Source organism: Quercus suber, unplaced genomic scaffold (genome assembly GCF_002906115.3).
Source record: "Quercus suber isolate HL8 unplaced genomic scaffold, Cork oak 2.0 scaffold_28, whole genome shotgun sequence".
Classification (NCBI taxonomy): Eukaryota; Viridiplantae; Streptophyta; class Magnoliopsida; order Fagales; family Fagaceae; genus Quercus; species Quercus suber.
In genome coordinates, this window is record NW_027069493.1 from 720,233 (window position 1) to 737,169 (window position 16,937).

A 16,937-nucleotide genomic window follows, 5' to 3' on the forward strand; every position below is an offset into this window, starting at 1 on the left:
TAATATAAATTATGTATAATTTTAAATGCATCCATGCGTTTGCATGGGTTACATGCTCAGTGGCGACTCCAGAAATTTTTTTCAGGGTATTCCTCAATAAACATAAATTACATAATCTAATTAAAAGAAAATTTTGTATATTGACAACAACAACAATAAAAAAACACGCAAATATATAAAGTTTACAATTGCCTACACCATAGTTTTCTTATCAAATATTTGTCCATAATTTTAGCAAAAGAATAAATAATAAACTATAAGTTCATTGAAATATTAATAAAATTATTAATTATTTTTGTTTTATTAATTTTTTTGTCTTTTATAAAAAATAATTTGTTATATTATTGTTTCATTAATTATAAAATTATTAATTATTGTTCAGCCTAACATGATTTTTTTTTTGAAACATTAACCTAACATAATTTAATTTGTTTGTCTTTTATAATGTATTGTTTCATTATTGTTTAGTCTAACATAATTTAGTTGTTTAATTTGTTTATCAATTGTCTTCTATAATTTGTTATGTGTATAATTAATATGTATAACGTAATTAAAAATTAAGTGGGTCAATCAAGCGGTAAACCCAAGCCTTAAATTATACCCATATCATAACCCAAACCATAAACCAAAGCCCACCCTTTAATTTAATTTAATTTTATGTAAAAATGCCATAAGTCCACTTTTTTCCCCACAATTTTCCTCCCAATTTGGAAGGATGAGATTTGTGAGCCCGGGAGAGAAAACTTTCTCTCGGGTTTTCCATCCTCAGTGTTTTCCTTTTTTTGCTAAACAGTGGAAAACACTGCTTTCCACCCACTTTTCCTCCCTATGTTTTCCATCCTCTCTAAAATCACCCCAACCAACACACAATGTTAATGATTCAAAATGTTTCATTTTGACCTTAAAAAGGTTTGTTTTTGTTTTTAAAAAAAGTTCTTTTAGTACAACAAACAAACTCACAACTTTTACAATGACTCTTTTACGTGGCATACTGTAACTGATTGCATATCACTTTCACATGGATTTACAACTTTTTTTCTACCGATCACAATCAGCCATGTGAAGAACTGTAGCAAAAATTGTGCATTTTTTCGTAGTATTACATAAAAATTAGAAGATTCTGTTTGTGCTTACCCCAAAAACTAGGGGTTGTTTGGTACATAATTTCAAGTAACCCAAGACACTTGAATTATGTTTTCAATTATAAATTTTCACCATTTCATATATATATATATATATAAGTAAAAATAATCTTTGTGTCAAGTGAGTTAATATCTACATATATATATATATATATATTAATAGGTAAATCTGAAAGAAAATCCAATTAGGTTTTAAATTGGATTCTAATTGTTGTATAATTTTGTGCCATGTGTCTTACTTAAGGTTTCTTTTCTTCTTCTTTTTTTCTTTTTTTTCTTTTTTTTGGTGAGTTAATGTGGTGCAAAAGACAAAGTGTCTAATATAAATAAATCATCAAAAACTCAATAAAAAAAATTATTAAAAAAAAAAAAAGTAAACTCATATGTATATCCAAAAGAAATTAAAATAAAAAAATAAGAGAGAGAGAGAGAGAGAGAGTATAATTTGAATCCATATATGTGTGTAATTATAATTTTTTTTAATTGTACCGTGCATATGCACAGATTATACACTAGTATATATTAATAGGTAAAACTTAGAAAAAGTTCCATTAGAATCCAATTTTACACCATGTGTCTAAATTTATGAGGGAACCATATTATAATTATTCACTTAAGTTTGTGTCATGTGTTTGCTTAAGTTTTTAAATCTTTATACCAAGTGAGTTAATGAGTGCAAAATACTAAGAATATAATATTAATGAACTATAAAATAAAATAAAATAACAATCACATATACTCACCACACAACAAAGATCACTAAACATTCTATTTTATTAAAAGTTAGAAAAAAAAATGATCATAAATAGTATTAAATTTAGGTAAGAATTTTAATATGTAACTAATTACGTTTCCTTTAAAAAAAATAATTTAACTCATTATTTATATTTTTATTATAAAAATTGTGTTTGATTTTAAATGTATCTATATGTATGCATGTGTTACATATTTATTTTTATATAATAATTTAGACTAATTATTTATATTTTTATAATATAAATTATGTATAACTTTAAATGCATCCATGTGTTTGCATGGGTTACATGCTAGTATATATTAATAGGTAAAACTTAGAGAAAATCTAATTAGATTATACAATTGAAGTCCAATTTTTGCGTCATGTGACCTAAATTATTTATTTTTAAAGAGAATTTTATTTCTTAATTTTAGAGTTAAATGTGAGACTACATCATAAATATCCATCCAAGTGAGTTATTACGCACAAAAACCAAATAGTTAGAATTAATTAACATAAAAAATATTAAATGGACAATTTACATTTTCTACCTAATAATATTCTTACAAGACTTTTAAAGAGTTACAAATATATATAAAAATGACTATCGATTGTATATTTAAGAATTATACGATACATCTCAATGTATATCTTTTAAGTATATCTATGTATATGCATGAAATTACAATCTAGTCTATATATATATATATATATATATCATAAATTAATGAGCATTTTTTTTATACTGTTTCTATTCAAATATTTTGAATATAAAGATCTTGAATCTAAAAATTGTAATTGAGCTGAACGATCTCATGCACCCATCCCTATTTAATTTAGGAGATACTATTGGACCAATCTATTCTTAATATTTTGTGTTATAATTAGTAGAATTTCAAGTACAATGGTTGTGAATTGATATTGTATATGTAGTATTCAATAGTGATTTTCAAAATTACATATATAATAGCAATGTAATATGAAACTTGGCGTAACTAATACCATAAAAATTACAAGGAAAAATCATTTTAATATCTCTAAAGCTAACATCAATAGCACCACTTTAATTTTTCATTCTCATGCATAAACATGGGTTACATACTCTCTCTCTCTCTCTCTCTCTCTCTCTCTCTCTCTCTCTCTCTCTCTCTCTCTCTCTCTCTCTATATATATATATATAGGCAAAGCTTAGAGAAAATTTAATTAGAATTCAATTTTGTGCCATTTGTTTAAATTTATGTGGAGACCACACAATAATTATCCACTTAAGTTTTTGCCATGTGTCCACTTAAGTTTTTTAATCTTTGTGTCAAGTGAGTTAATGAGTGCAAGATACTAAGAATCTAATATTAATGAACTATAAAATAATTTTTTTTTTAAACCAATGCCATATACTCAATAGAAATCACCAAACAACAAAGACCACCACACATTCTATCTTATTAAAAATTAGAAAAAAAATTTATCATAAGCAGTATTAAATTTTTGTAAGAATTTTAAAATGTGATTAATTATATTTATTTGTTAAAAAATAATTTATATTTTTATGATAAAAATTGTGTTTAATTTTAAATGTATCTATACATATGCATGTGTTACATGCTATTTTTTTAATAATTTGACTAATTATTTATATTTTTATAATAAAAATTGTATTTAATTTTAAATATATCCATGCGTTTGCATGGGTTACATGCTAGTAATTATAATATACAACCAATAATAATTAGCACTTTAAATTTGAGTAATGCCACGCTTATAATATTTTCACAATAATTTCACAAAAAGATTTATGTAGCAATTTGCTACTAGTTATAATCAGAGCTCACTACTGAAATTACATTTTTGTCTATCAATTACAACTAGTAATTAACAACTAATCATTAAAAATTTATTGTGAAAATATTGTAGATACCATTTCTCTTTGGATTTAAGTGATTTTCTTTTTATACAAGTATATGGATGAGATGACACCTTGTGATATGTGGCATAAAATGGTGATGTGTGGAGGCCTATCCAACCTTTTTTTTTTAAGGATAAAATTTTACTCTAAACTAATCTAAGTATATATGTGTGTAAAGCTCTCTCCTAGAAACTTGAATCTTAATCTTTGTCTGCCACACTTTACAAATACTTATACTTGTAGAGTGACTATTGCATTAAAAATGTGTAATGGTAGGCCTATCTAACCTTTTAATGGTGAGACTACTACCAAATATGGACGGGGACGGCCCTTTTGAGAAACGAAAGCAAAACATTAGTCAATCATAAAATGAAACTTTTAAAACGGAAGGGCGAAAAGTATATTTTAATATATTTATTATCAGGATAATTACGGCTTAACTTTTGTTGTTGATCAAAAGACTGACTCAATAAATTATTCAGTTCTTCTAGAGGATCATTTCAACGATGCCTAATGCTGCCCACCTATCTAATAATATGATCATGTCGACTCGTGTTCTACAAGATTAGACCATAGCCTAAAATTTTGACGCCCAGGTGGATATTGTTGGGTCCAAGATTCACTTTGGTAAATTAGTACGAATTCTACTCACTTTTACTTAGTTGAACAATCACTGAAATGGGGACCCACAAGTGTGCTGTATGCTACTTAATTTGGTAGTGATATTGGGACCCGGTAAGGCATTTTGGTCTACCGATCTACCAAGGGGAGGGCTAGCTTGGACTAATGACATTGAAATTGACAAGAAACTCAAGAAAGTGATTATTTTTACTATAGAAAATAATGAAAAACTGTTTTTTTTTTTTTTAAGCTAAACATAATGAAAATGATTTATAGTCTTTTTTTTTTTTTGAGAAAAAAATCATTTATAGTCTAAGTCTCATAACTAAAATAATTTTTGGGTAAAATTTAAAAACATTCCTGAACTTTAGGTTAAAATTAAATTGACCTTGTGAGCTTCTAATTTAAAATTAGAAATCCTTGACACTTCAAAAAAAAAAAAATTAGAAATCCTTGAACTTTGAGAAATACTCAAATTGATCATTTTGTCTTCCTCTATCTGCGAAACTGCATAACAAAAGTTAGTGTAAGGGTTGTCAATGGGCCGAGTCGGGCCGGCCCGACCCTTTTTTACTTGGCCCATGGGTACAATGGGCTGGGCATAATGGGCTATTAACTAGCTAGTGGGTCAGGTTGAGTTGGGCCAAAAGAAAAAACCTTAGCCCATGACCCTGCCCATGGGCAATGCCCATTTTGTCTTTAGTGAGTTAGGCTATTGGGTTGGGCCTAATGGGTCACCCATAGGCTTGTGTTAGCATATTATTTTATTATTTTGTTAAGAAAAGAATCAATTTTTTATAAGGAAATAATCAATCTATTTTTTTTAAATGAAAGAATTAAAGAATTTAATACTTAATTACAATTTTTTTTACAGTCAAATCTATTTAATTTTTGTTTTGTTGATGGAAACCTATTTAATTTTTTATTTATTAAGTCTTTAAATAGTTTTTAAAAAAAATTTATCTTTAATAAAAAAATGTCAAATGGTTAATTCAAATTTGATAGACTATTAGAAAAATATATATTTAGTAAACTAAGTTTAACACAGTTACTTCGGATATCTTAGTGGTTGAGGGAGTTCTCTTAAGAAATTCCTCTATGATATCTCAAGATCAATTCTTCATACACTTCTTATATATTTTTGTTATGAATAATGAGTTATTAGGCTGGGCCAATGGGTTAGGCCAACGGACTGGGCAACGGGTTAGGTTACTGGGCTAGCCCACCGGGTACCCATGGGCATAAAAACTAGCCTATGACCTGACTCACTGGGCTAGTGGGCTACCCATGGGCCTCAATAACAACGAGCTGGGCCGCCCATTAGCCCGATGGGCCGTTGGGTTTCTGGGTCGAGCTGTGGGCCATGGACTATTTGATGACCCTTAAGTAAGTGTTTCAAATAAATTTTAGTTTAAACAGGTTTTTTGTTAAAACCTTATCCCTATATGTAATAAGGGGTAAAAATTATGAATAATTTCATTCAATAATATCAAATTTGAACCAAATCAAAATATTAACTAAATAACTTAATATATCAAGTTTATGTTTCGTCTAAGTTGTTATTGTTAGAGGGGTAAGATCCGAGTACAAAATAGAGCTTCTGGGCTCTGTTTGAGGCTTGAAAATTCAAATTTTTTTATTAAAAAAACATTTTTTTTATTTCATTTTTGGCCCAACCTAAAAAAAGTTTCAAACCAATTAAACGGACCGAACATTCCAATAGCAACATTACGTATCTAAAAAGTTTTATAAGGTCTCCAAAATATTCTAATTTCAATTGTTAAACTTCTGCACCAACCGTTAATTCTGAAACATTTCAGAAAATTTCAGTCAAATATATATAATTCATATAAATATTATTATATTTCCTATTAAAACCACTACTCAACTACTACGTGCTTGCTGGGATTATGAAAATTTTTTGTAAAATACAATATTTAGGTCCTCCCTGAATGAAAGATAGAAAATTAAAATAAGAAAAGAAAGGAAAATAATGAAAAGGGAATGACGTTTACGCAAAAACGAACCTCCTTCTCTTCTCTGCACGGCTCCTTCCATAGCTCCTTTCGGCTCTTTGACTTTTCTTTTTTAATAAACTTCGGCTCTTTTTGCTTAGCATTGTTTTAAATGCTTGCTAAATATGGTAAAATTCTAATCAAGCAAACAAGCGCCTTCCATATTGGCTGCCTTAATAATTCATTGCTAAAATATAAGACACCAAACAATTCATAGTTTATTTACGTGCACTTCTAAGGAACTTTACCAGATCCTGAACTTTAGGTTAAAATTAAATTGACCTTGTGAGCTTCTAATTTAAAATTAGAAATCCTTGACACTTCAAAAAAAAAAAAATTAGAAATCCTTGAACTTTGAGAAATACTCAAATTGATCATTTTGTCTTCCTCTATCTGCGAAACAGCATAACAAAAGTAAGTGTAAGGGTCATCAATGGGCCGAGTCGGGCCGGCCCGGCCCTTTTTTACTTGGCCCATGGGTACAATGGGCTGGGCATAATGGGCTATTAACTAGCTAGTGGGTCAAGTTGGGCTGAGCCGAAAGAAGAAACCTTAGCCCATAACCCTGCCCATGGGCAATGCCCATTTTGTCTTTAGTGAGTTAGGCTATTGGGTTGGACCTAATGGGTCACCCATAGACTTATGTTAGCATATTATTTTATTATTTTGTTAAGAAAAGAATCAATTTTTTTATAAGGAAATAATCAATCTATTTTTTTTAAAGGAAAGAATTAAAGAATTTAATACTTAATTACAATTTTTTTTACAGTCAAATCTATTTAATTTTTATTTTGTTGATGGAAACCTATTTAATTTTTTATTTATTAAGTCTTTAAATAGTTTTTTTTTTTAAATTTATCTTTAATAAAAAAATGTCAAATGGTTAATTCAAATTTGATAGACTACTAGAAAAATATATATTTAGTAAACTAAGTTTAATACAATTACTTTGGATATCTTAGTGGTTGAGGGAGTTCTTTTAAGAAATTCCTCTATGATATCTCAAGATCAATCTTTCATACACTTCTTATATATTTTTGTTATGAATAATGAGTTATTAGGCTGGGCTAATGAGTTAGGCCAACGGACTGGGCAACGGGTTGGGTTACTGGGCTAGCCCACCGAGTACCTATGGACATAAAAACTAGCCCATGGCCTGACCCACTGGGCTAGTGGGCTACCCATAGGCCTCAATAACAACGGGCCAAGCCGCCCATTAGCCCGATGGGCCGTTGGGTTTCTGGGTCGAACTGTGGACCATGGGCTATTTGATGACCTTTAAGTAAGTGTTTCAAGTAAATTTTAGTTTAAACAGGTTTTTTGTTAAAACCTTATCCCTATATGTAATAAGGGGTAAAAATTATGAATAATTTCATTCAATAATATCAAATTTGAACCAAATCAAAATATTAACTAAATAACTTAATTAATATATCAAGTTTATGTTTCGTCTAAATTGTTATTGTTAGAGGGATAAGATCCGAGTACAAAATAGAGCTTCTGGGCTCCGTTTGAGGCTTGAAAATTCAAATTTTTTTATTAAAAAAACATTTTTTTTATTTCATTTTTGGCCCAACCTAAAAAAAGTTTCAAACCGATTAAACGGACCGAACATTCCAATAGCAACATTACGTATCTAAAAAGTTTTATAAGGTCTCCAAAATATTCTAATTTCAATTGTTAAACTTCTGCACCAACCGTTAATTCTGAAACATTTCAGAAAATTTCAGTCAAATATATATAATTCATATAAATATTATTGTATTTCCTATTAAAACCACTACTAAACTACTACGTGCTTGCTGGGATTATGAAAATTTTTTGTAAAATACAATATTTAGGTCCTCCCTGAATGAAAGATAGAAAATTAAAATAAGAAAAGGAAGGAAAATAATGAAAAGGGAATGACGTTTACGCAAAAACGAACCTCCTTCTCTTCTCTGCACGGCTCCTTCCATAGCTCCTTTCGGCTCTTTGACTTTTCTTTTTTAATAAACTTCGGCTCTTTTTGCTTAGCATTGTTTTAAATGCTTGCTAAATATGGCAAAATTCTAATCAAGCAAACAAGCACCTTCCATATTGGCTGCCTTAATAATTCATTGCTAAAATATAAGACACCAAACAATTCATAGTTTATTTACGTGCACTTCTAAGGAACTTAACCAGAATAGATACTATATACCTAATCAAAACTCTATTTTGATTTTAAGATATGATCCTTTTCCATGAATCTTAACAATGTTTTTATAAACTAATACATCAATAAAATTAATTAAATTATAAAACTATTAGTAGTAAACAAGATCATTGTGTAAGTTATAATCAATGTTAGGATATAAAAAAGAACTCGATATACTTGTATGTCCATTCTTTCAGGAATTTCATATCCTTACATTAACCTGAAAAAGATTCATTGGATTTTTAGAACATGCTTTTGTCTTATTGGATTTGTTAAAAATTGTTTTTCACGTTGAAGTTTATAACCTCATCATGGTTTCTGCGAAATTTAACTTGCATCCTCCTCCGTTGCTAGAAAAAATCTGCTTCAGTGAAATTTACCCCTGTGCATCATATTGTCAATCACGTCCATATGCTGACAAGAGAATATCATCAACAGAATTGAAAATATGTTTCACGGGGCTTGAGATTTGTCACGCCCCAACCCAACTATAAAAATAGGCACGTGACACACAGACTGACCCTAGTTCTCTTTTGGCATGAAGACAAAACTAAGAAAAGCACTATATCAAACCAGAATTAAGCTCTTGACATGCTTTTACGGAAAAATAGTATTTGACATATATATTTTATCTCTGTAATTTATTACACTATCAGCCTCCACCATAACTTTTTGTTATTCACCAAAACTCAATTCGATAAACTTGTGCAGCACTTACAATTAACGTAACACCGGCACAGGGAAACCTTTTTGTTATTGACCAAAAGAGATCTAATTCCTTCTTCGTTTACATCATCATACTCATTGGATTTTTTTAAATAGTCTCACTATTGGCCAAAATACTTATATAAAAAAAATACTTTAATTCTAAATAAAACTTAGATTTGACAAGAAAGAAATTCTTAGGCTTTTACCTCAATTGTGCAGTTAAACCTTCTCTACTTGAGTAATTTGGGTAATCACTTCTTTCAAAACTTAACAAGCTTATATATAGCTAGGGTTTCAACCTTATTTTCTAAAAACTCCCTTATAATTATAAATTATAAAATTAACCTCACAAGGGATTTACGTAAATACCCTTCCTTTTAATTTTTTTTTTTTCCGGGTATTACATGATCAAAACCATATGATCATGTCTTCCTCATCATTCATATTAACACTAGCCGATTAATGGACAAATTAAGCTAAGAAATATTGCTTGGACAACCAAAAAATCTTAAATACCAATCTGGATTTAATTTGAGCTCATTACTAAAATTATTTTTTTTATTTATCAGTAATAATTTATCATCTAAAATTTGTTTGTTATGAAAATGTTATAGGTGTAGTATTTTTTTTTAATTATCAGATCTAATACTTTTGTTTTCAGGAAGGAGCTCATAATTTTGTTAGACCAAAGTTCAAAAATATGATTTTTAATTATATCCTTAGGGATAAATGTTCTTCGTTTCTTTTCATTTTTTGGAGTAGCCTCCACTCAACACGTATCTCCGCCTCCCCGCCTGAGTTCCAAAAAAAAAAAAAAAAAAAAAGGGGTACAAGATCCACTGAATCCTGATTTTAGGCTGCCACATAGAGCTTGGAAACAGTATAAAATTAAGTTGCATGTGTGTACACACACACACACACGGCTCCAATTGTTTACAAAACCCACAGCTCTAAAAAACCAAGCACGCATGCAACCTCCCTCGAATGCAACCTGCCCAACATGCACCAGTCCTATGCTATAACCCCCAAAGCCCCACCACGTACCCTCCTCTTCTTTCTTACCCGATCAACGCCATCCAATTTTTGCAACCCTTACATAGATCCAACCAGACACGAGTCACTGCAACGCCTTACGTGTCCACCTCTCCCCGACACGTATCTCACATCACAATCCCTCTCCCACACGTGTCAAACATCCCCACACACCTTAAGCCGGCAGCACATGTTGAGTACGTTTGTGTTTGGTAGGGTTTCAATTTCCCATTTCAAAAGCGAAAGAATTAATTTTTAACCTAACCTGACCTTTCTAGTACCATACCATAAAAAGTAACCCTAGTTAGAGCCGTGAATGCACCTTGTTGCCTGGTCACGTGGCAGGTGGCACTGACTTTGCCTCCTCTCAACTTCATGCAACAGAAATAGTACAATTGCTCGCCAGCCAGATTTTCCACGTGGAGCCTATTCTAAGGCTTGAGTGTTTTCTTCCATGGCATGGGCCCCCACAAGACGTACTGTCCTATCTGTCACTGCACACGTTGCCCAATCCCCTCACACCACGTGTAAAAGAAATCTAGTTTATTGATTATGTTCCTGCCTACCTGAATCAAAAGCTTTATTATTACTGACGTGTACGGTAGAGGCTATTTTAGACTTTTTACTCCAATTTTAATATGGGGTCAATGAAATGGGGTCTAAGATTAAGACACGTGTCAAAAGATTAAGAAAATCGCCTACAGATATTCCCATTAGACGTCAACGATTGGGACACATGGGCCCACCTGTCCAAATCGGAAACTGATACGTACAGGCATTTCATTGGACCACAAGAGCTGAGAGGAATAAAGTTGGAATTTAAAATTTAAAAAAAAAAAAACAAATTAAACAACAATCGTAGCCGAGTCTAGTATCCTACGATGGAGACACGTGTCAACAACTCTAAAATCATGAAAAGCGAAAATTTTTTATTTTAAAAAACAGAGAAAAACCACGCCTAGTACGAGTAGCGTAGGACCACATGCGTGTAAGGAAAGAAAGTTCATGTACTCAAAGGTGTTTAAAACCAATTGGACCACGTACCTCTTTACATGAAATTGAAGATACACGTGGTTGATTCTAACGTAGGAGAAAAGAGGAATACCGCGAATATCAACGGTGGAGATCTGTTCTTTTAGGCCGAGAAGCACTACGGTCATAACCCAAAAGAAAAAAGAAAAAGGAAAAAAAAAAAAAAAAAAGCCGCTCTCTACGTAAAAAGAAGGCAATTTAGACTGAAAGTCCTTTCAAAGCCTTTTTCATTAGCGCCCGAGCAATCTCTGGGATTTCAATAATTTGAAGAGAAAAATCAAAGGTTTAAATAGCCTGAGTTTATTTTTTTTTTGGGTTTTGGTAATGAAACTGGGTGGTTTTTGAAAATGGCGGGGGTCTGCTGTGGATTGGTGAACGAAAGCGAGACATCAACGGCGTGTGTGCAGAGCTCCCGAGCGGCGAGGCGGAGGAGAATGGAGATCAGACGGTTCAAATTCGTAACCGGCGTGGCCACACCGGAGCAAGAGAGTACTAGTACTGACCAAAAGCGTCAGAAGCTAGAAGGCTATTGCACGGCGCCGTTTTCTCGCGACTGCGAGAAGGCCGTACAGACCTCTTTTACGGACGATGAGAAGAAAGAAAACGAGAGGCCCGAGACCAAAGAGATCTCGAATTCGAATGATGGTTGTGCTTCGACTTCGGTTTCGAGTGAGTACCCGAAATTCGGTGTTGCATCTCTGTGTGGAAGACGGAGAGACATGGAAGACGCTGTGGCTATCCACCCTTCGTTCTCTAGCCATGGCCACAATTCCACAACGAAATTGCATTACTTCGGCGTTTACGACGGCCATGGTTGCTCTCACGTATGTGTTTTTTTTTTTTCTCTTCTCTCGCTTTGTTATTCAAACCATTCAAAATAGCAACTTTGATTTTGGTTATTCCCCAAGTTTTAAAATTTGCCTTGTTTTTATTTTCAGGTAGCAACGAAGTGTAGAGAAAAGTTACATGAGCTGGTGAAGGAAGAGTTGTTGTTGTTGGAGACGCAAGAGGAAGAGTGGAAGGGAGTGATGGAGCGAAGCTTTTATCGCATGGATAAGGAAGTGAATGCATGGAACGAGACCGTTTTGGGTGCAAAGTGTAGGTGTGAGCTTCAATCTCCAGAGTGCGATGCGGTTGGATCTACTGCGGTTGTTGCAATTGTGACACCCAATAAGATCATCGTGGCCAATTGTGGCGATTCAAGAGCTGTGCTTTGCCGAAACGGCAAGCCTGTACCTCTTTCCTCCGATCACAAGGTTAGTACTTAAAAAGAGTACATATAATTGCAACAACAGTAGGAAGCATGGTCCGTCAGATCGTCTGATCCGAGGGTTGTGATTGTTGCAAAAAAATATGTCAAATTTCTTTATTTGGAAATTGTTCTTTTCAGTGACATTTGAGATGCTGTGGTAACAGCCGGATCGTCCGGACGAGTTGAAACGGATCCAAGCCGCAGGTGGTCGGGTCATCTACTGGGACGGCCCACGTGTCCTCGGAGTTCTCGCCATGTCTAGAGCTATTGGTAATTATCAAACACTGAAAATTAGCACTCTCTTGTGTTCAAATTCAAATTCAATAGCAAATTTCTCAATATGGGTCGTGATATTTTGGCAGGTGATAACTATCTGAAGCCTTATGTGAGCTGTGAGCCGGAGGTGACGATCACGGATAGGACGGCGGAGGATGACTGTCTGATTCTGGCGAGTGATGGGCTTTGGGACGTGATTTCAAACGAGACGGCGTGTGGGGTGGCGCGTATGTGCTTAAGAGGGAAAGCACACGCGCCTCCGTGTTCTCCGCCGGGTGCTGAGGTGGCTGTTTCCGAAACATCCGACAAGGCGTGTTCGGACGCGTCGATGTTGCTTACGAAGTTGGCCTTGGCTAGGCACAGTTCTGACAACGTTAGCGTGGTCGTGGTAGACCTAAGAAGGACACGTAACCATTAGCCATCCAATGTTTTTTATTTTTTTAAAGAAAAAAAAACAATTAAATTTATGGGTTGGGTTTGTCGGGTTGGGCTTTTTTGGGTGATTGGTAAGAAGAGAATCAAATTTGAAATAGTGAAACCACTATTTGTTTGTGACTGCTGAGCTCAACTTTTCTTGTATTCGGTTATCTTTTATCAAGAGATTTCATTCAATTAAAAAAGGCCAATGGTGTAATTGTAGTTTTTTCATTTATTAAGTATATAATATATATATATATATATACAAACCAAAATATGGGGAAAGTATATAAAGTAAATATGATAGCCTTTTAAGGTTAATGGATTCTCTTTTTTGTGGTTATGATTCTGTTGGTCACATGGAAGGGATCGTATAGTTGATATCAGAATAATAATTCATTCTAATGATATCTCTTCGATTTGGATGCGCTATCATTTTTATTGCTCTCCTTTAATGAGTAATAATGATTGTTTACAAAATTTCAAATCAAAATAAAAAATGATTGTTTACAAATTTGGTAATCCTCAAGGATCAGTATTTGAGGCTAAAGTTTAAACGGGCTCTTTTGCGTGGCAGATCATTTTAAAATCTAGAGCTGTCATTTCCACTGGGATGCTGTGGAGAACTGGGGATGGCAAGAGTGCTCGAATGTACGAAGATAACTGGCTGACGGGGGATAGACCATCAAAAACTCTTTTTCTCCACGAGCTCTGAGATTCTTGATGTTACTATTGTCTCCTACTTGATTGATTCTGGCTCTGGATGGTGGGATACGAATAGGATCGACCAGCTTTTCCTCCCTTTTGAAGCTCAGAAGATTGGTCCATACCATTGTGGGTGACTTACCGACAGGACTGTATGGTTTGGCCGAAATGTAAAAATGGGATTTATTCAATGAAGAGGAAGATAGGGAGAGAGTATCAAGATCGGATTCTTCAGCCTCCAAATTGTTTTGGTCACGAATTTGGAAACTCAAGGTTCCGAAGCCCACCCAACCCCCAAAAAAAAAAAAATCTTCCACTTCATAAAATCTTAGGTAACTCTTTAGGTAGTATGTTAAAATTTTAGGAGAACACCCTTTATGCTCTTCGTGATTGTGAAGATCTCAAGACCATTTGGGAACCAATGTATTCGTGGATTTTCACAAATCCCCCCAGCCTAGCTTCTTTTTCAGACTTAATTACACTGGTGGGACAATGACCTCGTTCTCTGGAAATTTTTGCTACGGTGGCTTGGTTTATCTGGTCTCAAAGAAACAAGTTTCGTCTCAATGAACTGAGTTTACCATCTCAGAAGATTTTTTGTCAACTATATCAGCCTACTCTCAGAACTGCAGATTAGGGTCAACTATCAGTTTACTCTCGGAACTGCAAATTACCAGCCCAGGCCTTTCAAAGCAGTTACGTACTGCCAGTGTTAAGTGGAAACCTCTAGACCCCGACAAGCTTAAGGCAATCTACGACGGGACCATGTTTGAAGACTAATGAAGCTGGCATTGTTACTATCATCCGAAATGAAAGAGGTGAGGGTATGGCAGCTTTGTCAAAGAAGATTTCTCTTCCACTATTAATAGGATTTTTGGAAGCAGTAATCAATGGTGGACTTGGATCAGGGGGATCTCTTGTCCAATCAACATCAGCAAAATGCATGGAAAATAAGAGAAGATTGAGCACAGTAGAAAAGACCATGGAAGAGAGTGCGCTTTAGGTAATGAATAATGCGCAGAATAGTAGTATAGTGAGTTAATCATATAGCAGACAGATACTGGCTCACCTTGTGAACAGCATAGGAAATGTCTGGAAGAGTGACAGCGAGATAAACTGGGCTGCCAACCAAGCGTCTGTAAATAAAGAGATTAGACAATGCTATCAGTGAGTCCAACTCAAGAGTTCAGAGGCATACTTGACTTAAGTAATATAAAGTCCATCTGCCAAATGAGTCATTTCAAGACCCAGAAAGTAGCTGAGATGTCCAAGATCTTTAATCTCAAACTGCTGACTAAGAAAATCCTTGAGTTCTTGAATGTCACTGAGGTTATCATCAATTATGATCATATCATCCACATATAGGAGAAGAAAAATAGTGCATTTGTCAGTACGACAAAGAAATAACGTAGAATCATAATGACTGGCCATGTAACCCAAGCGAGAGTTGGTAGATCTGAATTTGGAAAACTAAGCTCGTAAAACTTATTTACAGCCATAAAGCACACGTCGAAGCTGACAAATCTTGTTTAAATCAACAGAGAGACCAGGAGGAGATTCCATATAAACTTCTTCACTTAAATTCCCATTAAGGAATGCATTTTTGACATCCATCTGAAAAATGTCTCATTTACTGGCAACAGCAACAACTAAGAGGACACGAACAAATGAGATATGAGCAACCGGAATAAAGCTCTCTTCATAATCAATCTCATACTCCTGTGTAAAACATTTTGCAACAAGACGAGTTTTGTAGCGTTCAATGGACCCATCAAAGTGAGTCTTAATCTTGTAGATCCACTTACAGCCAACTACAAATTTCCCAGGGGAGAGAGCCAACAAATCCCAATTATGATTTTTAGATAATGCATCAAGTTCTTCTTTCATTGCAATCTGCCATAAAAGATCAGTGGAAGCCTCATGATAGGTGTGAGGCTCATGCAGTGTAGCAAGGGTAGTGTAACAATGATAGTTAAGTAAATGTGCAGGAATAGATCTTACCCGAGTTAAGTGACGAGGTGGAATGTCTTGTGCAAGATCTTTAGGCGAAGAAAGAGCAAGGGACCCAAGCCCAGGGTTAGGTAGCTCATCTATGACATGTTCATCTTCCACATGTTCATTAAAGGGTAAACAAGGAAAAAGATCAATGATATCTAGTGGTTGGACAAAGAAGTCTGTAGGAGAATCAGGAGCAATTGCAGGAGGACCAAGAGCAACTGCAGGAGGACCAAAAGCAGCTGCAGAAGGAATATATGCCTCATCTAGGAAAAAAAAATCTAAGACAGAGGAGGAAGATAGGGAGGCACGAAAGTGAGAGAGCTCGACAAAGGAATGATATTCCCAAAAGACAAAATTGCGAGAGACATGAAGATGATGAGAGACAAGATCATAACACTGATACCCCTTTTGAGTTTCGCCATAGCCAAGAAAAAAACAAAACCTTGATTAAGACTCAAGTTTGCTATGCTCATGTGGCTAAAGAAGAACGAAACAAGCAGAACCGAAGAAGTGAAGGTGGTGATAGTCTCGAGGTGACCCAAAAAGGCACTCATATGGAGTTTGATTTTGGATAACAAGACTTGGAATGTGATTAATAGCATGAACAACATGAAGAGCAGCTTTGCCCAAAAAAAGAGCAGAAACTTTGACAGAGAGAAGTAGAGCACGAACAATGTTAAGAATATGACGAAATTTTCGTTCGACTCTACCATTTTGTTGAAAGGTACTTGGACAAGTTAGTTGATGAACAGTGCCATAGAAATACAAAACAGTTTGGAAAGCATATTGAGTGTACTCAAAAGCATTATCAAATCGAAAAATTTTGATACGTTTGGAAAGTTGAGTTTCAACCATTTTTGCAAAATTAGAATATACTTGCAATAATTCAGAACAATGTTTCATATGAAAAATCCAGCTATA

The 16,937-nt window shown here is 33.9% G+C and overlaps 1 protein-coding gene across 1 annotated transcript; it reads left to right on the forward strand.

Moving 5' to 3' along the window:
• Positions 1-11,498: 11,498 nt before the first annotated feature.
• On the forward strand, positions 11,499-16,867 carry LOC112022545 (probable protein phosphatase 2C 24). Its single transcript, XM_024055158.2, has 4 exons — positions 11,499-12,192; positions 12,307-12,624; positions 12,785-12,890; positions 12,983-16,867. The coding sequence occupies exons 1-4, from the start codon at positions 11,716-11,718 to the stop codon at positions 13,312-13,314; spliced, it is 1,233 nt and encodes a 410-aa protein (XP_023910926.1). The 5' UTR covers positions 11,499-11,715; the 3' UTR covers positions 13,315-16,867.
• Positions 16,868-16,937: the final 70 nt, after the last annotated feature.